The sequence below is a fragment of the Carcharodon carcharias genome, chromosome 16 (genome assembly GCF_017639515.1).
Source record: "Carcharodon carcharias isolate sCarCar2 chromosome 16, sCarCar2.pri, whole genome shotgun sequence".
NCBI lineage: Eukaryota > Metazoa > Chordata > Chondrichthyes > Lamniformes > Lamnidae > Carcharodon > Carcharodon carcharias.
Genome location: NC_054482.1, coordinates 52,389,971 through 52,410,766, shown reverse-complemented (window position 1 = coordinate 52,410,766; position 20,796 = coordinate 52,389,971). Strand labels below are relative to the sequence as shown.

Sequence of the window (20,796 nt, the reverse complement as noted above, 5' to 3'; positions counted from 1 at the left end):
TCCCTATGGAATGCCGATAAGGGGGGTGAAGGGAAGATGTGTTTGGTGGTGGCATCATGTTGGAGTTGGCGGAAATGGCGGAGGATGATCCTTTGAATGCGGAGGCTGGTGGGGTGATAAGTGAGGACAAGGGGGACCCTATCATGTTTCTGGGAGGGAGGAGAAGGTGTGAGGGCGGATGGGCCGGACACGGTTGAGGGCCCTGTCAACGACCGTGGGTGGAAAACCTTGGTTAAGGAAGAAGGAGGACATGTCAGAGGAACTGTTTTTGAATGTAGCATCATCGGAACAGATGCGATGGAGGCGAAGGAACTGAGAGAATGGGATGGAGTCCTTACAGGAAGCGGGGTGTGAGGAGCTGTAGTCGAGATAGCTGTGGGAGTCGGTGGGTTTGTAATGGATATTGGTGGACAGTCTATCACCAGAGATTGAGACAGAGAGGTCAAGGAAGGGAAGGGAAGTGTCAGAGATGGACCACGTGAAAATGATGGAGGGGTGGAGATCGGAAGCAAAATTAATAAATTTTTCCAAGTCCCGACGAGAGCATGAAGCGGCACCGAAGTAATCATCGATGTACCGGAGAAAGAGTTGTGGAAGGGGGCCGGAGTAGGACTGCAACAAGGAATGTTCCACATACCCCATAAAGAGACAGGCATAGCTGGGGCCCATGCGGGTACCCATAGCCATTCTTAATTAGCACATTCATTTAGATAATATCACCAACTTTAACTTTAACATCTATGTGTTCTATTGTACTATTGTCGTTGACATCTTTTGATGATCTGCTTCTATCACTGCTTGTTTGTCCTTACAACCACACCCCCCCCACCTCTCTCTCTCTCTATCTCTCCGCCCCCCACACACACACCTTAAACCAGCTTATATTTCAACTCTTTCTTGGACTCGAGCTCAAGTTCTGTCGAAGGGTCATGAGGACTCGAAACGTCAACTCTTTTCTTCTCCGCCGGTGCTGCCAGACCTGCTGAGTTTTTCCAGGTAATTCTGTTTTTGTTTTGGATTTCCAGCATCCGCAGTTTTTTTGTTTTTAGCATTGATATGAATGTCCACTTGATATATTTATTCTGTAGGAAAGGTTGGATCAATAATGATCGGTAGTAAAATGTTCTACAGAAGAACCCTAATCCCAGAGTTAATTTAACAAACTCCAGAAGTTTCACTCACTTGCATCTCAACTATTCAACCTTCATCTGTTTTCTTTGCAGAGAAAATTGCCTTCTCATTATTTCCACAGGTTACTATTATGGAATCTGTAAATTTAGACATTTTGCTAACAATGGTCTTCCCCAAATTTAGATTCAGAAACTCAGGGTTTGTATGCAGCTTAGTTTAAAAGCAGCGCAAGATGAGATGTGTAGATCAGAAAGCAGCCTTTCACCTCCAGACCTCCATTCAAAAGAGGCTCATGTTGTTGACATGACTTGTCTGCTGGCTGCAGTGACCTTACAGTAAATGGTTTTGAGGCAGTCACAATTATGTTCTTACTGGACCCACAGCATAGCACCACCTTTTTACTAGGCAGTAATTGACACTGATTTGGAGATCTCAGTCACAAAGTTACAAAGTATCTGGGAAGTAAAAAAACTCCCACTGCTCCATGAGGAGCTGCCTTTCTGAGGTTAGGATGAAAAATATTGTTGGGATAGGCCAGAGTAAGCATTGCAACATGTGGATTACTGTTCCATACAGCCTTTGTGTACAACAGTAATCAGCCAGGAACTATAAGCAATGCAAACACATTGTGTTTTTGTTGCAAGGACATCACTTATTCATGTTCATACTTCATTGGGGTGATAATTAAGTCATTCAGTTTCCTTCTAAGTTAATAATGTTAAATTTGATTTTTCCTTCAATATAAAAATGAAGCACTCATTGCATTAACACTCAAAACCATAGAATTCAGATTTAAATTTGCCTGATGTAATTCATTTGTAGATTTGTTGCCTATGATTGTATATTTCTTCAGCAAAAATAAGATTTTCTGTGCTCTATCACAGATCCTCTGCTTCTCACAGTTTAGATAGTATATATTTGGGATTGTAGAGTATCTCTGAAATAATGGGCCAGATCTTCAGATCAGCAGCATGCTGCAGGCATTTGTGCTGACTGGAAAGATCATTGTGCGCTTACCTTTTAGTGCAGTTTCAGCCAGCACATCTGATCCCGGCTGCTGCGGTGCTCCCTCGGTACAACCATTCATAGAGAAGTCCGATGAAGAGGAGCAGTGCAGAGAACACATCCCCCTTTTTTCTATATCAGCTATAAAGGCCTCATGTCTTTCAGTGGGGTTAGTGAGTGGGTGGTTGGAATGTAAATAGGTAGTCGGGCCGAGGGTGTGGTAGATGGGTTGTGGGGGTGGGTAGTCGGGTCAGGGTGGGGTAGTCGTATTTGGTTGGGGAAGATTAGTCATGTTGGGATGGGGGTGGTGGGTGGTCGGGTTGGGGGGAATAGTTAGGTCAGGGGTTATGGACGGTTGAATTGGGTGGGGTGGTTTGGTATGTGTAGTGCATGTTTTGGGTTGCGTTGATAACACTGAGTTACACCAGAGATTAAAGTGCGTAACAATTCTAAGGTAACTATTCGGGTAAGTAGCGTGTGTCTGAAATGAGATCAGTGGAAGGGACATTTGCAGAGGGCCCTGGGCAGCGCAAACTAGCCCATCGGAAGTTTAAACTTCCCAGGCAAATACAGCATCTGCGCATGACAGAGTTTCCTCGGGGTCCTGACACACATGATCAATTTAATTTCAGTCCATCTCTGCTCCCAATACCAGAAGATCTGGCCCAACGTGATCTGTGGTGGTAGTTTTTCGCTAAATGAGCCTGGTAAGGCCTCAGCGGATTTGCTGCATCTCATGCCTTCTGAGCTTCTATTCATTGCAGTGTTTTATTCTCCATCTTTCTGGCAGAAAATGTCACGGGTTCCCCCAGCGTTCACAGAGCAAGTGAAATAATCCTATTGGAAGTTGTGTAATTTTTTTTCCTCTTCCAGATTGGGAATGCCAGGTTTCATTCAGCACCTGCTCTTTCATAGTATAACTGAAATTAGGAACTCGCTGTGGAATTGCAGGCCTGAATCTTCACCGCATTTTAATATCCCTGAGGGTGCCTTTGAACAAACAATTGATTTTTATTGTGGTCTTCAACCACAAGTTAGAGCATGGAACTAAACAAATGACTCTGATTTCAGGATGATTTGAAACGTCGTTCTGTATCAATAGATGATACTCCTAGAGGTAGCTGGGCCTGCAGTATTTTTGATCTCAAAAACTCACTTCCTGACGCTGTTCTCCCAAATCTACTTGATCGATCTCCAATCGAAGAAATAGACCAACAGAACGAAGAACAGAGGAAGGGAAATCGACACAAGGAGCTATTTGCACTCTACCCAGCACCAGATGAGGTTGGAAAATTAATTGTGTGTTTGATGACGACCTGCACCACACAATTTCATATTCCAATCTTTTCATTGCCATGTAACATGTAAAGATAAACAGTATTATTTGGCACTAATTAATGTTAATTGGCCAGTTCACCCAGAAACCACAGGATGACAGTTGTGGGAAATGAGAAATGTTACACTGATACAGTAAGAGGTACTGTTCTGAGAATAGAGGGAGCTTTGCTCTACATCTGTCCTGTGCTATGCCTGTCTTTGGAGTACTTGATGTACAGTGGATAACCTGAATTGGGAAGTTTCCAATATTGAGTACTAACATTCCTTATAATAAGTACAACATTCACAAATCAAATAAAAATTATATTTTGTGGATGTATAACATATAGTACTAATATACACTAATAATAATTTACTTAGTCATATGCTATGATATGAGATTTTTTTTCCACTTACAAAATGTTTGAACCATTTCTGCGTAAATTAACTTGTTGCACTAATACAATGTGACACTTCCTCTTTTTATGGAATATAATTTTCACCCTTGCTCCCTAGCCTATTGAGGACATATACCGTCCAACTGGATCTTGCGGGTAGTTTGCTGTTCCATACCAAGCATGTGGTTTGGGCGCTGCTTCACAGCTGATTGTGTTTGTGGAAATTGTTTTGGAAGTGAATCTGCCTTGCTTCCTCCAGTAGCGCCCCACCCAAACACTGTTCTCATCAGTTGGTGCTTGGTACTTTCATTTGATACTTTTCATTTCCCAATTCCCAGACACACTCTAGAATAGAAACTAGGCATGGAGCAAGCCCAGTCACACTCACCCAACCCCTTCACTTGCATTTAGCTGAAAATTAAATAATATTCATGGTTCTCCCTGCTCTCCCCCCTTGCAATTTTCTTCTTTATCCTTTGAAGAAGACTCAATCCTGAAATATAGGGATGAATTTTATGCAGCCCACTATTTGAAGGTGGGGGCCACGTAAAATAAAGTGGGTTTCCAGCCCTCCACATTCCCACCCGTTCCTGACCTGATCCCCATATTACTTGGACGGCTAAGGAGTCAGGCAGCCTGCCTGACCTATTTTGACCCTTAAGTGGGCAATTAGCTGCCACAATTTTACAGCCTGTGAGGGACGGTGGGCATATGGCGAACAGCCTGACAACTTCCACTGCAGGTGTCAGGAAGGGAGTATATCTCCTTTTTGGGGGAAAAGGGGGTTTCCCCTGTGCCCACTGGGCAAACATCCTCCACAAGATGGTATCTGCACCTTTATCCCTCCGCCCTGGCCTCTCTAACTGGACCACCCCAGCCTCCTTCCTCACTGAGATCTCCAGCACCACCTCTTGCACCCCCCATTTGGGATCTCCATCCCCCCACCCCAACCCCCCTGCTCACCCCCTCGCTGGGATCTCCAGCACCACCCCTTGTACCGCCCATTTGGGATCACCATCCCCCACCCCACCCCCCTGCTCAACCCCTTGCTTGGGTCTCTAGCAGTGCCTGCTGAAAATCCTAGATCAACATCCTGGGGGTTTCCATTGACCAGAAACTGAACTGGGCCAGCCATATAAATACTGTGGCCACAAGAGCAGATCAGAGGCTAGGAATCCTCTGATGAGTAACTCATCTCCTGGCACCCCAAAGCCTGTCCACCATCTACAAGGCATGAGTCAGGAGTGTGATGGAATACTCCCCACTTGCCTGGATGAGTGCAGCTCCCACAACACTCAAGAAGCTCAACACCGTCCAGGACAAAGGAGCCACTTGATTGGCATCCCATCCACAAACATTCACTCCCTCTGCCACCGACGCACAGTAGCAGCAGTGTGTACCGTCTACAAGATGCACTACAGGAATTCACCAAAGCTCCTTAAACAGCACCTTCCAAACCCACAACCACTACATCTAGAAGGACAAGGGCAGCAGATACATGGGAACACCACCACCTGGAAGTTCGCTCCATCTGCATCCACTCACCATCCTGACTTGGAAATATATCACCGTTCCTTCACAGTCGCTGGGTCAAAATCCTGGAACTCCCTCCCTAACAGCACTCTGGGTGTACCTACACTACATGGACTGCAGCTCGAAGTAGAAATAAGCTAACTCAGGACAGGCAAAGAATTAAATCTAGAGCCTTCTAACCTGCATGTCTCAATGTCACACAATGTGTTGCATGTCCTGTCAGAGCTATTGCAGGGTCTCTAAAATGGACAAATGAAGGCTGTGACTGTGTGAAATATTTGTCATAAATTTTGTGTCTTCTTTCTCAGGAGGTTATACCAAACAGTAAGACCCGTAACTTCCGCACTCCCCAGCATCGGATTGGGGGGTACCCCAAAGATGTGCTGGGGAATGCCTCTGGGAAGTTTCCAGTTAAGGGTTTGCATGGTAATTGCCCAGAAGTGCACACTTCCTCTGGACAATTGCGCTGAGCTGGGAACCATCTGAAAATGCAGTTTAAATTGCAAACATCGCATGGTTCCACCGGGGTTATACCAATAGCTACCCAGAAGAAATTAGCAGAATTAAAAGCTCTTCTAACTTCTGAGTAACTATTGTAAAGACCCAGATCGACCCCATGGGATACCCCAAACTCCAACACCCCCTAATCCCACCCCCCAAAAAAAACTCTGACACCACCTAACCCCCCCGAACTCTGACAACCCCCACCAAAGACCTTGGATCAGCAACCCCCCTGCCTCCCACCCACTCACCCCCCACCCCCAGGCCTCCAACAACCCCCACTCCTTGACCTCCAAAACCCCTCTGACCTCCCCACACCACCCCCACCCCCGAACTCTGACACCCACTACCCCCCAAGGCCCCTGGCATCCCCTCCTGACATCCGTGCACCCCCAGCACCCCGCCTCCTGACATCCCCAACCCCCCACTCCCGACATCTCCCTCTGACACCCCCTTCCCCAACACCCTGCACCCACCATGATCTTCTGTGCTCCAACCCTCCCCTCTCCCCCCCTCCCCTCTCCCCCCCTCCCCTCTCCCCCCCTCCCCTCCATCCCCTCCCCTCCCCTCCCCCTCCATCCCCTCCCCTCCCCTCCCCTCCCCCTCCCTCCCCTCCCTCCTCCTCCCCTCCCCCCCCTCCCTCCCCTCCCTCCTCCTCCCCTCCCCCTCCCTCCCCTCCCTCCTCCCTCCCCTCCTCCCCCTCCCTCTCCTCCCCCTCCCTCTCCTCCCCTCCCCCTCCCTCTCCTCCCTCCCTCTCCCCCCTCCCCCTACCCCCCTCCCTCCCCCTTCCCCTCTCCCCCTACCTCCCTCCCCCTACCTCCACCCCTCCCCCCTCTCCCCCTCCCTCTCCCCCCTCCCCCTCCCTCTCCTCCCTCCCTCTCCCCCTCCCCCCTCCCCCCTCCCCCCCTCCCTCCCTCCCCCCTCCCTCTCTGCCCCCTCCCTCTCCCCCCTCCCTCTCCCTCTCCCCCCCTCCCTCTCCCTCTCCCCCCCTCCCTCTCCCTCTCTCCCCCTCTCCCTCTCTCCCCCCCTCCCTCTCCCCCCCTCCCTCTCCCCCTCTCCCCTCTCCCCCTCCCTCTCCCCCTCCCTCTCCCCCCCCTCTCCCCCTCCCTCTCCCCCTCCCTCTCCCTCTCCATCTCCCTCTCCCCCTCCCTCTCTCCCTGACTCCCTCCCCTCTCCTCCCCCCTCTCTCTCCCCTCTCCCTCTCCCCTCTCCTCCCTCTCTCTCTCCCCCCTCTCCTCCCCCCTCCCCTCTCCTCCACACCCCTCCCCCTCCCCCTCCCCCCTCCTCCCCCCTCTCTCCCCTCTCCTCCCTCGCTCTCCCTCCCCCCTCCCCGCCCTCCCTCTCTCCCCCTCCCTCTCCCCCTCTCCCCCTCCCTCTCCTCCCCCTCCCCCTCTCCCCTCCTCCCTCTCCTCCCCCCCTCCCCTCCCCTCCCCCCTCTCCTCCTCTCCCCCCCTCTCCCTCCCCCTCCCCCCTCTCCTCCCCTCCCCTCCCTCCCTCTCCCCCCCTCCCCTCCCCCTACCTCCCCCCCTCCCCTTCCCCCCTCCCCCTCCCCCTTCCCCCTCCCCCACTCCCCCCACACCCCCTCCCCCTACCCCTCCCACCTCCACCTCTCCCCCCTCCCCCTCCCCCTCTCCCCCCCTCCCCCTCCCCCTCTCTCCATCCCCTCTCCCCCTCCCTCGTCCCCCCCCCCTCTCTCCCCCCTCCCTCTCTCTCCCTCCCTCTCTCCCTCCCTCTCTCTCCCTCCCCCTACCCCCCTCCCTCTCCCCCCACCTCTCCCCCTCTCCCCCGCCTCCCTCCCTCTCCCCTCCCCCCTCTCCCCCTCCCCCTGCCTCCCTCCCTCTCCCCCCCCCGTCCCCCCCTCCCCCGTCCCCCCCTCCCCCGTCCCCCCCTCCCCCGTCCCCCCTCCCCCGTCCCCCCCTCCCCCTCCCTCTCTCTCCCTCCCTCTCTCTCCCTCCCTCTCTCTCCCTCTCTCTCTCTCCCTCTCTCTCCCTCCCTCTCTCTCCCTCTCCCTCCCTCCCTCTCCATCCCTCCCTCTCCATCCCTCCCTCTCCCTCCCTCTCCCTCCCTCTCTCCCTCCCTCCCTCTCGCTCCCTCCCTCTCGCTCCCTCCCTCTCGCTCCCTCCCTCTCGCTCCCTCCCTCTCGCTCCCTCCCTCTCGCTCCCTCCCTCTCGCTCCCTCCCTCTCCCTCTCCCCCTCCCTCCCTCTCCCCCTCCCCCCGTCCCTCCCTCCCCCCTCCCTCTCCCCCTCTCCCCCCTCCCTCTCTCTCCCTCTCTCCCTCCCTCTACCTCTCCCCCCTCTCCCTCCCTCTCCCTCCCTCTCCCTCCCTCCTCCCTCCCTCTCTCCCTCCCTCCCTCCCCCTCCCTCCCTCTCCCTCTCTCTCCCTCTCCCCCCCCTCTCCCTCTCCCTCTCCCTCCCTCTCCCTCTGTCCCTCCCTACCCCCCTCTCCCTCCCCTTACCTCCCCCTCTCCCCCTCCCTCCCTCTCCCCCTCCCTCCCTCTCTCTCACCCTACCTCTCCCCCTCTCCCTCCCTCTCCCCCTCTCCCTCTCCCCCCCCCTCCCCCCTCCCTCTCCCCCTCCCCCCTCCCCCTCTCTCCCTCTCCCTCCCCCTCCCCCTACCTCCCCCCTTTCCCCCCGCCCCCTCACCCCCTCCCCCCACCCCCCCTCCCCCCTCCCTCTCCCCCTCCCTCTCTCTCCCCCCTCTCCCCCTCTCTCCCTCCAACCCCCTCCCCCTTCCCCCCTACCTCCTCCCCTCCCTCTCCCCCTCCCTCTCCCCCTCCCTCTCTCTCCCTGCCTCCCTCCCTCTCCCCCCTCTCCTCCCCTCCCCCTCCTCCCCCTCTCCTCCCCCTCTCCTCCCCTTCTCCTCCCCTCCGCCTCCTCCCCCTCCCTCTCCTCCCCCTCCCTCCCCTCCTGCCGGTCCCCCTCCCTCCCCTCCTGCCGGTCCCCCTCCCTCCCCTCCTCCCGGTCCCCCTCCCTCCCCTCCTCCCCGCCCCCCTCCCTCTCCTCCACCTCCCCCTCCCTCTCCTCCACCTCCCCCTCCCTCTCCTCCCCCTCCCCTCCCTCTCCTCCCCTCCCTCCTTCCCTCCCTCCTTCTCCCCCACCTCCCTCCCCCCACCCCCTCCCCCTACCCCCCTCCCCTCCCTCTCCTCCCCTCCCCTCCCTCTCCTCCCCTCCCTCCCTCTCCCCCCCTCCCCTCCCCCCCTCTCCCCCCTCTCCCTCCCCCCCTCTCCCCCCTCTCCCTCCGCCCCTCCCCCTCCCTCCCCCTCTCTCCCCCCACACCCCCTCCCCCTACCCCTCCCCCCCTCCCCCCTCCACCTCTCCCCCCTCCCTCTCCCCCTCTCTCCATCCCCTCTCCCCCTCCCTCTCCCCCCCCTCCCTGTCCCTCTCTCCCCCCTCCCTCTCTCCTCCCTCCCTCTCCCTCCCTCTCTCTCCCTCCCTCCCCCTACCCCCCTCCCCCCCCCTCTCCCCCTCCCCCGTCCCCCTGCCTCCCTCCCTCTCCCCCTCCCCCGTCCCCCTGCCTCCCTCCCTCTCCCCCCCCCGTCCCCCCCTCCCCCTCCCTCTCTCCCCCTCCCTCTCTCCCCCTCCCTCTCTCCCCCTCCCTCTCTCCCCCTCCCTCTCTCTCCCTCCCTCTCCACCCCTCCCTCTCCACCCCTCCCCCTCCGCCTCCCCCTCACTCTCCCTCCCTCTCTCTCCCTCCCTCTCTCTTCCTCCCTCTCTCTTCCTCCCTCTCTCCCTCCCTCTCTCTCCCTCCCTCTCTCCCTCCCCCTCCCCTCCCCCTCCCCCTCTCTCCTCCCCTCCCCCTCCCCCCTCCCCCCCCTCCCCCCCTCTCTCCTCCCCTCCCCCTCCCCCCTCTCTCCTCCCCTCCCCCTCCCCCCTCTCTCCTCCCTACTCCTCCCCCCTCTCCTCCCCCCTCTCCCCCTCTCCCTCCGCCCCCCTCCCCCTCCTCCCCCTCTCTCCCCCTCCCCCCTCCCCCTCCCCCTCCCCCTCTCCCCCCACACCCCCTCCCCCTACCCCTCCCCCCTCCCCCCTCCACCTCTCCCCCTCCCTCTCCCCCCCCTCCCCGTCCCTCTCTCCCCCCTCCCTCTCTCCTCCCTCCCTCTCTCTCCCTCCCTCTCTCTCCCTCCCTCCCCCTACCCCCCTCCCCCCCTCCCTCTCCCCCTCCCCCCCTCCCTCTCCCCCTCCCCCGTCCCCCTGCCTCCCTCCCTCTCCCCCCCCTCCCTCTCTCCCTCTCTCCCCCTCCCTCTCTCCCCCTCCCTCTCTCCCCCTCCCTCTCTCCCCCTCCCTCTCTCCCCCTCCCTCTCCACCCCTCCCCCTCCGCCTCCCCCTCCCCCTACCCCTCACTCTCCCTCCCTCTCTCTTCCTCCCTCTCTCTCCCTCCCTCTCTCTTCCTCCCTCTCTCTCCCTCCCCCTCCCCTCCCTCCCTCCCCCTCCCCCTCCCCCCTCCCCTCCCCCTCCCCCTCCCCCCTCCCCTCCCCCTCCCCCCTCCCCTCCCCCTCCCCCCTCTCCTCCCCCTCCCCCCCTCTCCTCCCCCTCCCCCCCCCTCTCCTCCCCCTCCCCCCCTCTCTCCTCCCCCTCCCCCCCTCTCTCCTCCCCCTCCCCCCTCTCTCCTCCCCTCCCCCTCCCCCCCCTCTCTCCTCCCCCCTCTCTCCTCCCCCCTCTCTCCTCCCCCCTCTCTCCTCCCCTCCCCCCTCTCTCCTCCCCTCCCCCTCCTCCCCTCCCCCCCTCTCTCCTCCCCTCCCCCTCCCCCTCTCTCCCCCCCTCTCTCTCCCCCCCTCTCCCTCTCCCCCGCCCCCTCTCTCCCCCCCTCTCTCCACCCCTCTCTCCCCCCCTCCCTCTCCCCCTCTCTCACCCCCTCTCTCCCCCCCTCTCTCCCCCCCTCTCTCCCTCTCTCCCTCCCTCCCTCTCCCTCTCTCCCTCCCTCCCTCTCCCCTTCTCCCTCCCTCCCTCTCCCCTTCTCCCTCCCTCCCTCTCCCCTTCTCCCTCCCTCCCTCTCCCCTTCTCCCTCCCTCCCTCTCCCCTTCTCCCTCCCTCCCTCTCCCCTTCTCCCTCCCTCCCTCTCCCCTTCTCCCCCCCCTCACCCCCCCTCCCTCTCCCCTTCTCCCCCCCTCACCCCCCCTCCCTCTCCCCCCTCTCGCCCCCCCCCTCCCTCTCCCCCCTCTCGCCCCCCTCCCTCTCCCCCCTCTCGCCCCCCCCCTCCCTCTCCCCCCTCTCCTCCCCTCCCCCTCTCCCCCCTCTGCCCCCCTCCCCCCCCTCCTCTCTCCCCCCCTCCCCCCCTCTCCCCTCTCCCCCCCTCTCCCCTCTCCCCTCCTCCCCCCTCTCCCCTCCTCCCCCCTCTCCCCTCCTCCCCCCTCTCCCCCTCCCCTCCCCTCCCCTCCTCCTCTTCTCCCCTCCCCTCCCCTCCTCCTCCCCTCCCCTCCCCTCCCCTCCTCCTCCCCTCCTCCCCCTCCCCTCCCCTCCTCTCCTCTCCTCCCCCTTGACCTCAGACCGCCCCTCCCCCTGGACTTCCGCCACCACCCACCCCTCCCCCCGCCGCTTGGCCTCCGGCCGACCACCCACACTCTTCACACCCCCTGGGCCTCCCACTGAACCCCTGGACCTCCCATCAAACCCCTGGACCGCCCCCAAACACCCCCAACCCCCAAATCCTATCCATGTACCTTATAAACTTATCTTTTCCTGGCTGTTTAAACTTACCTGCTTTATGGCAGCAAGTGCCATAAAAAATGGGGTGTGACCTCCTCAAATATGGTGGAGCTAGACTTTGCTGGAGCCTGCAAGCAGTCTTTCAATGCAGGCCCCAAGCAGCTCTGGTGATTGGAAGTGGCAAAGTAATTTTCAAGACCAGATGAGTAGATAATTATTTCTTCTAATTTCTGCAGGCCAGCCCTTTCCAATGATAGAAGTTATGGCCCTAAGTGTTTGTTGATGGGCCCTATACTAATGATGACCTAACTTCTGTGTTTCAAACCAATTACAGGATGAGCCAGTAGAAAGGCACAGTATTCCTGAAGTTCCCAGGGAGCACTTCGGTCAAAGACTGCTTGTAAAATGCTTATCATTGAAGTATGTGCACTTTTTTCATGAAGAGTTGTAAACATTTAAATCATATTATTTACAAAACGTTCCCCTGCAACTAAAAAAAATCTTGTCTTTATAGATTTGAAATTGAAATTGAGCCAATTTTTGCAAGTTTGGCTTTATATGATGTCAGAGAGAAGAAAAAGGTTAGTATCGTAATTATTTTTTGCCATTCTAATTCCTTCGTTTCCCTCCTGTCCTGAAGATGGTATGAACTTTGTCAGGGTGTGATTCCAGCAGCAATGACAGCACCTCTCCCTGTACCTCAACCAAGGAACCTTTCTAAATGTATGATCAACAAAGAATGTACAACGAGCTGATGGACCATGTGGTTCATGAACAGATACTCTTGATTCTGGCCATACATTTACATTTTTAACTGGACAGGATTTGAGAGCAGAATCTCTTGCTGAATTTTCTCCACTGAGCCCACAGACATCAAGAATCCAGCTACTGGCTTAGCTGAGATCCATTGGTTGAGGATTCAGTTGTGGGATCTTTTTATTTTGGCTCCGTCCCACGTGAACAGTACCTTCAGGGAAACTTTAGATGAGATTCTTTGAACAATGTAATTGTTCTTCATACATGTTATGTGAATTTAGCTAAGAACAGAGTTCTCTTATAGGCCAGTTATTATGCAGGCCTGTAATGTTACAATTTGTTTTTGTCCCATAGCAAACTGTGCAGTGCATTGTAACTCTGATTTACAGTCACCGACCTGATACCAATCTTGTAAATGATGTGTGAAGGCATTACACCATTTGAGTATTATGCTAGCTGTAGGATAATTGCAGACAAAGTTTGGTTCCTGCTGTTCCAAGAAGGCAGATCCTAGTTTCTGTAGACCAATTCACATTGACTATGAGCAGAAACTTAAAGTATGAAATATTCCTCAGGTTAACAAGATATATCCTTGTACTTGTTGGTATTTAATTGGTACAGATCATCATACAGAATGTTTACATTACACTCCTAAGCTTTTGATAAGCAGACACATATCACACTATTGGACTGCATAGTGTAGGTTAAAGCTATAGAAATGGTTTATTATCAAAGAAATTTATACAGAAAAATAAATAAATCAGCAGATAAAAGCAATACAGTAATCAACCTACATTGATAGTGCCACTCGTTTCTGAATGCAAAGTGTTTGAATTCTCAGGATTAAAAAACACTGGGTTGTAGGGATCAATGAGGACTGCTTGTGGGACTGATGAGTGAAGGAAACAAACGAAGGAAATAGCTGGCATGGCAAAATGGCTGAGCCTTTTGTTCCTTTTCAAATACAAATAGGCCTGCTATATAATTTCTGTATTTTCTGATGGAATGAAAATTCTCCCTCTCCCCCTTTCCCCATTCCTCTCTCACTCTGAATCTTACATTAATATTAGGTGGCATGGGCCCATAGCACAAAACTGCTCATAGCCGTGCACTCATTCGCAATCAGACTCAGCAGGCCAAATAGGTGGCCGTTTTAAGAATAAAAAATTGCAGTAGGAATTTTCTGCAAGGTCTGAGCAAGTTGGGAGATTCACTGTAATCCAATCTGTTATACATCTGTTTGATAGTGACACTGGCACCTTTTTTTCTTAAGACTACAAGAATTCAAATTTGAAAACTCCCATTATTTTCAAATCTCCTAGCAGAAATGCTGTTTTACTTACCTGTAATAATCTTTTTAAAGAACTAGTTTATCAGTCTTGTCAAGTTTGTGCTGTGAGGTTCTCTGTTTTATGACTGGAAGTTCCATATGTACAACTCCAGAAATCAGTATGGAGCTGCTGCCTCTGTCAGTCCCTTGATTGTATATTTTGCAGATATTTACAAAATTCAAATGTAAAATTATGATTTTCTAATTTATAAATTCTTTTTTAAAAAACAGATTTCAGAAAATTTTTTCTTCGATTTGAATTCTGAGCAAATCAAAGGCATGCTGCGACCTCATGTTCCTCCTGCAGCCATTTCAACGCTGGCTCGATCAGCAATCTTCTCAATCACATATCCCTGTCAGGATGTTTTTTTAGTTATAAAGGTAAAAAATAATTTTGTTTTGCACTATTTGTTCTTCCTCTTCGAAGATACTGACTGAAGCTGAGGTATAGTATCATGATTCTTTGTGTGGGAGCTGAGATGGTGACCATGTGGTGGATGGAGAGGTGATGGACTTTATAACCATCAGGCTTTCTAGCAGAAGTGACTAGAAAGTAATGAGAAGAGGGGAACGCCAACAAATTATATTGCCCCTTTGACTTAGTGAAAATGCCCAATCCTGGCTGATTTCTTCACCCCTCTCCTCCAAACCCCCACCACCACCCATCCTGCCCAGCCCCCATCATCCAAGAATGTTCGAGCCAATTGGAGATTCCTGGTTTGAAATGAACTAATTTTTTTTACTGAAAGATGACCTTTCTGCTTTGCATGAATGAGCACAGACTCCTTTTTCTCCTCTATATGTTGCCCCTTGGTAAAATTATCTTCAGGTATAAAATCAGCACCCACATGTGTCCTGCTGAGACTCACTATGTCTCTCTCACCTTCTCCATTGCTTCTGTACTGGTCTACTGTGTGTCTCACATCCAGTCTTGGATGAACCTTATCCCCACAAGTTAATGTTGGAAAGATTGAAGCTATTCAGTCATTGCCACAAATTCCATACCAGCATCATTGACTATCCTTTGCCCTGGTCCAAACTGTTTAGAACCTTGCTGTCCTTTTCCTTTATTCAGAATGTGGACATATCTGTCCAGGCTGACATTTATTATCCCACCCATCAGTTGCCCTAAGAAGGTGGTGCTGAACTGCAGGGAGAAGTTTTTTTAGAACTGAATGGCTTACTAGGTTAATACTGAGGGACAACCATATAGGTGTGGAACTGGAGTAATATATAGGCCACACTGGATAAGAGTGACATGTTTCTTTCCCTAAAGGATACTCGTGAACCAGCTGAGTTTATATTACAGTCAGAAAGCTTTGTGATTACTCTTACTGCTGCTTGCTTTTATTTCTAAACTTAAACAAAAATAAACTCAATTCAGGTTCTCCAACTATCATGGTGGGATTTGAACTCGTGTTCTCTGACTTACGAGTTCAGACCTCAGGAATTCTAGTCCAGTAATATAACCACTACACTACTCTTTGATCCCAAGTTGAACTTCTTATGCTTCTATATCCTTATCTTCTGTAATCACAATACTGCCTGCCTCCAGATCAGTAACATTGCCAGTCTCTGTTCCTCTACCAGTGGCTGAAGCCATCTTCATGCCTTTTGTCACCTCCAGGCTTGATTATTCTATTGCTCACTTGTCTGGTCTCCTATTCTTCACTGTTCATAAACTTCTGCTGATCCAAAACTCTTGCTTTCTTAGCCTACATCATATCCAACTTGACCATCACTCTTTATAGTTAAAGTCCACCAAGGCCCTAAATTTACAATTCTTATTTGTATTTGCAATTTGCATTTAAATCCCTCTGTGGCATTGTCCCTTCTTCCTTCTGTAATCTCCTGCCCCAACACTTCTCTTTCATTTGTTGTTCCTGTACCCCGCTGCCTTCCTTTCCAGGGAATTGGATTATCTGTAAAGAAAGACTGCAGGGTTACAGGGAGAAGGTAGGGGAATGGCACTAGGTGCATGCTCATTCAGAGAGCCAGTGCAGACATGACGGGCCTCCTTCAGTGCTGAAACAATTCTGTGATTCTGTGACTTCATCCCCTAGTTTGGTGGTATGCTGTCAGTTATCCGCGTTCCACTCTGAAATTCTTTCCTTGAACCTTTCCAGCTTCCTCTCCTGCCTCAACACCCTACACTAACCTCACCTCTTGAGTAAGCCTTTGGTTATCACACCTACTATTACCTACCCCTTTAGCTTGACATGCATTTTCCCCAAGCCTCCATGAACAAAACACCACATTAAAGTTGTAATCTAAATGCAGGTTTAGGCTGATTTCACTAAATCATCATTGATCTCTTACAGTATAATATAAAATATGAAATGTTTAAGTACAATGGTGACCTGTAACTGAAAAGAACATGTGCCTGCTGTTACACCTGTTTCCTTCCTCTGTTTCTTTTCAGCTGGAGAAAGTTCTGCAACAAGGAGATATTGGTGAATGTGCAGAACCGTATATGATCTTCAAGGAGTCTGACACAACCAAAGTAAGAACCTTTCAGAGGTACTTTGAAAATGTTAGGAATTCATATTTAGCAAACTGATTACAAGAGAAAGTTAACTTGTATTGTAAATTGTAGTTGAGCTGTGATATCTTTGTTTCATTTTTAACAAATGCACGTGGTTTTTTTTGGTGTGCTGGATGGTGGGAAGGTAGACCATTTTGGATAGCAAGATTGAGCTGCATCTTTTAAGAATAGCATGGGACTGTGATTTCAGTCAGGCGTTTTGTTTCACTCTGTTTAGAGAATTTGCTCTTAATTATGTTTTTTCATTGTGTTACAGAACAAGGAGAAGTTGGAGAAGCTAAAGAGCCAGGCGGAGCAGTTTTGTCACAGACTGGGGAAGTATCGCATGCCTTTTGCTTGGACTGCCATACATCTAATGAACATTGTTAACAGTGCAGGAAGCCTGGAGCGAGACAGTACAGACTCTGAAATAGGAGCAGGAGGTGGAGCCCTTTTCTAGAATTTTTTTTTTATAAACTTTAACAGCAGGTGTATCTGTCAGTATTTGTATATTTATTATTTGGTAGTCTTTCTCGCTCTTTTAATTGAGGGATGCCTGAGCTGGTGAATGCAATAATTTCAGTCACTCAGTAACAGCAACAATTACTCCATAATCTGGCATAGCACAATTTTGATGCAAAGTGAAGCTCCCTCTAATAAGCCCCAAGTTCAAAAGAGTACTTGTAATGCAACAGTGAATGTTTTTCTATTTCCCACGTTAGTCATTTTATAGCCTCCAAGTTAGATTTAGCACCTTTTGGGGTTATGTCAACTAGAAACTGGATTGAAACTGGCCAGGCGAATTTCAAATGGAACCCAGTCTAATTAGTTTGAGTTAGATTTGAACCCAGATCCCAGGCATGAAGGGCAGTGTATCCTGCATCAACCAATCTTGTTTTATCGGTAACATTTTAATTATGTATCCAGGAACAGGCCATTTGGCCCTTGGAACCTGCTCCACCATTCAATAAGATCATGGCTGATCTGGTTGTGGTCTCAGCTCCACTTTCTCATCTGCCCCCACCTCCCTGATAACCCTTGACACCCTTGCCTAACAAAAATCTGTCTTTAACTCTGCCTTGAATAAATTCAAAGACCCAACCTCCACTACTTTCTGGGGAAGAGAATTCCACACACCAGTGACCCTTTGGGAGAAAAATTATGTTCTCTAGTCTCCCCCATAAGAGGAAACATCCTCTAGCTATCCATCCTGTCAAGCCCCCTCAGGAGCTTGTATATTTCAATAAGATCACCTTCCTTTCTTCTAACCTCCAATGGGTATAGGCCCAACCTGTTCAACCCTTCTTCATAAGACAACCCCCTTCATCCCTGGAATGAGTCCAGTGAACCTTCTCTGAACTGCTTCTAAAGCAATTATATCTTTTTTTAGATAAGGAGACCAAAACTACACACAGTACTCCAGATGTGGTCTTGCCGAGGCCCTGCCCAGCTGTAATCAGACTTCCCTACTTTTATATTCTATTCCTCTTGCAATAAACATCAACAATCCATGTGCCTCCCGGATCACTTGCTGCATGCTAACTTTGTGTTCTTGTACCAAGACACCCAGATCCCTCTGTACCATCGAGTTTTGCAGTCTTTCTCCATTTAAATAATAAACTGCTTTTCTATTTTCCCTGCCAAAGTGAACAAGTTCATATTTACCCCCATTATACTCTGTTTGCCAAATTCTCGCCCATTCACTTAACCTGTCTCTATCCCTTTGCAGACTTTACTTTTCTTGACAACTTACTTTCCTACCTATCATTATGTCATCGGCAAATTTAGCTACCACACATTTGGACCCTTCATCCAAATCGTTGATATAGATTGTAAATAGTTGAGGACCCAGCACTGGTCCCTGTGGCACTTCACTAGTTACAGTTTGCCAATTCAAAGAAGACCCATTTATTCCTACTCACTGCTTTCTGCTAGCCAGCCAATCCTTTATCCATGTTAATATGTTAACCCCAATACCATGTGCTCTTATCTTGTGTAGTAGCCTTTGATGTGGTACCTTATCAAATACCTTGTGGAAATCCGGTTCCCCTTTGTCCACCTTGCATGTTACTTCATCAAAGAACTCTAATAGATCAGTTAAACAGATTTCCCTTTCACAAAGCCATGTCGGCTCTGCATAATCACATTGTGATTATCTAAGTTTCCTGCTATAATCCCCTTAATAACAGACTCTAGCACTTTCCATATGACAGATGTTAGGCTGCCTATAGTTTCCTCCTTTCTTGAATAACGACATTGCATTAGCTATTTTCCAATCTGCTGGAACCTTTCCAGAATCAAAGGAATTTTGAAAGAACATAATCAATGCATATGCTATTTGTGCTGCCACTTTTTTTGAGACCCTAGGATGCAGGCCATCTGGTCCTGGGGACTTGTCAGCTTTTAGGTCTAATAGTTTTCCTAGCACTCTTTCCCTGGTGATGGTGATTGTTTTAAGTTCATCCCTCCCTATCACCTCTTGATTTTCAAGAATCTGTGGGAAGTTTTCTACCGTGAAGACAGTATCGCCGTTTATTTAAATAATTAACACGAAAGAGAAGGACAGAGACTTAACACTCCAGCAGCACTTTAATAAGACTACTGATCAGGTTCTGACATGTATGCTGCCTTTGCATGACAGATACCAATTAGGCACTGATACCTGCTTTAGAATATTGTGAAATGGCAACATCAGATTTTACTACTGACTTGCACTGGCCCATATTCTGGCATAGCAGAGCTCTCTGCACATGCACTTGAACATAGAGCTGACTAACTTGTTAACTTTTAATTAAAACTGTAGAAGAAGCTTCAATCTTAATCAGCTTTATAAAGATAGATTTGCAGGTGTATGATTACAATCAGTGTAAAGCTTTATGCATAGATCATCAGTCAGTGTAAGGTGGCGGTCAAGAAAATGGAATAAGGTGCTGAGTCATATTGCTAAATTATTTGAGCTCAAAATTCCAGATGTCATGATGAAACTGTATAGTGCTCTGGGCAGGCTGCTTCTGAAATCTTGAATACAATTGTGGTCTCCGAGGTAAGGTTTAAAGGTTGAGCAGAGGAGAGAAATAAGGATGATTCCTGGTGCTGGAGGGTTGAAGCAGGTATGAAGAAAGACTTGATAATCTGGGTTCTTCTGCCACAAAATGACCACTGAAACGAAATTGTAGACCTACTGAAGATACTTCACAGCCTAGAGGAAGTAAACCAGGTACAGTATTTTCAGATATGCCAGAGCAGCAAGACAGGAGAATGAAGGCCTAACTTTGTGAAAGGTGAGTTCAGTCAGATTTTAGGAATGCCCTTTGGATAAGATGTTAAACCAGGGTCCTATCTGCTTATTATGTTGGTTCAATTAGATGTTAAAATTTCTCAGACAGTATTTGGAGAAAATACATTCTCAGAGCTATCCTGACCAACATTCCTGCCCTTCAAAAACCAAAGGAAGATATTAACTGACCATTCATCAGGTTGTTTCTAAGGTATTGCTGTATGTAGTTGGTTGCCTTGCTTTGCCCACTGCAGTCACTGCACAGTTAAGGATATTTGTGGAAGATTTGTTAGGGACACGGGAAAATAGGAGCAGGAGTAGGCCATTTGGCATTTTGAGCCTGCTTTGTCATTCGGTAAGATCTGGTTGTGGTCTCACCTCCACCTTCCTGTCTGCCCCCCGACTCTTCTCTATCAAAAATTTATCTAACTCAGCCTTGAATAAATTCAATAAACTAGCTTTCACTGCTTTCTGGGAAGAGAATTCCACAGACTAACAACCCTCTGAAGCAAGTTCTTTTCATCTCCATCTTAAGAAGGAGACCTCTTATTCTTCAACTGTGTACCTTAGTTCTAGTCTCCCCCACAAGAGGAAACATCCTTCTGGTATCCACCCTATCAAATCCCCTCAGGAATTTATATATTTCAATAAGATCATCCCTCATTCTTCCAAACTCCAATGGGTATAGGCCCTACCAGTATGCTATATGAATGTGTGTCTTTCTGAAATGCTATAAACTTATTACGTGATCTTCAAACCAGCTTTAGTGGCTTCTGTGCGTTGAATCCAAATGCCTCTTCTTGCACCTTATATGAAGGTTAGAAATCCCACAGCATTAAATGAAGCCAGGAATGCTCATTATAATCTAGCCATCATTCCTCCTTCAATCCATCTGACCAAAAACTATTCTACTATGTATTAGCAACTCTCACACCAAGGTCAGGAGTAGTTTGCCAAAGTCATTTGGTATTGAATTGGTATAGTAACAACTATACAATTGGTTTATAGGGTGCATTCTAAAATGTTAGCAATATTCTAGCCCATCTATTTAAAATAAAAAGTTTTAGATAACAATGTTTGATGCCTGCACTGTAAGCTCTACTACGGTAATCATTTATTTACCTTCAAATGAAATATATTCGGTCTTATGGTACAGAGTTACTTAACACTTGATTGTTACAGCACAAAAACAGGCCTTTCAGTCTACCAAGTCAAGCTACAGTCATAATCTAATTATTACACCTGAGGTCATTAATCCACGGCCACGGAAACAAAAATAGAAAAACAAAAGCCAGTAACCTTTGGAATAGCTGCTTGAAAAGTTGAATGGGACATCCAGTGGTGAAGGTTCCATAAGTACGCATGCGCATGTGCACGCGCTCAC

General features: G+C 50.3%; 1 protein-coding gene across 15 annotated transcripts in view; it reads left to right on the top strand.

The window, feature by feature from the left end:
• Window positions 1-20,796, top strand: part of dock7 (dedicator of cytokinesis 7) — a 183,625-nt gene that overhangs the window by 25,248 nt on the left and 137,581 nt on the right. For all 15 annotated transcript variants that reach the window (XM_041208327.1, XM_041208326.1, XM_041208313.1 and 12 more), the window contains 6 exons: window positions 3,208-3,420; window positions 11,860-11,945; window positions 12,040-12,106; window positions 13,843-13,992; window positions 16,034-16,114; window positions 16,413-16,578. In XM_041208327.1, coding sequence (XP_041064261.1) covers window positions 3,208-3,420; window positions 11,860-11,945; window positions 12,040-12,106; window positions 13,843-13,992; window positions 16,034-16,114; window positions 16,413-16,578 — 763 coding nt within the window. The remainder of the gene's footprint in view (window positions 1-3,207; window positions 3,421-11,859; window positions 11,946-12,039; window positions 12,107-13,842; window positions 13,993-16,033; window positions 16,115-16,412; window positions 16,579-20,796) is intronic.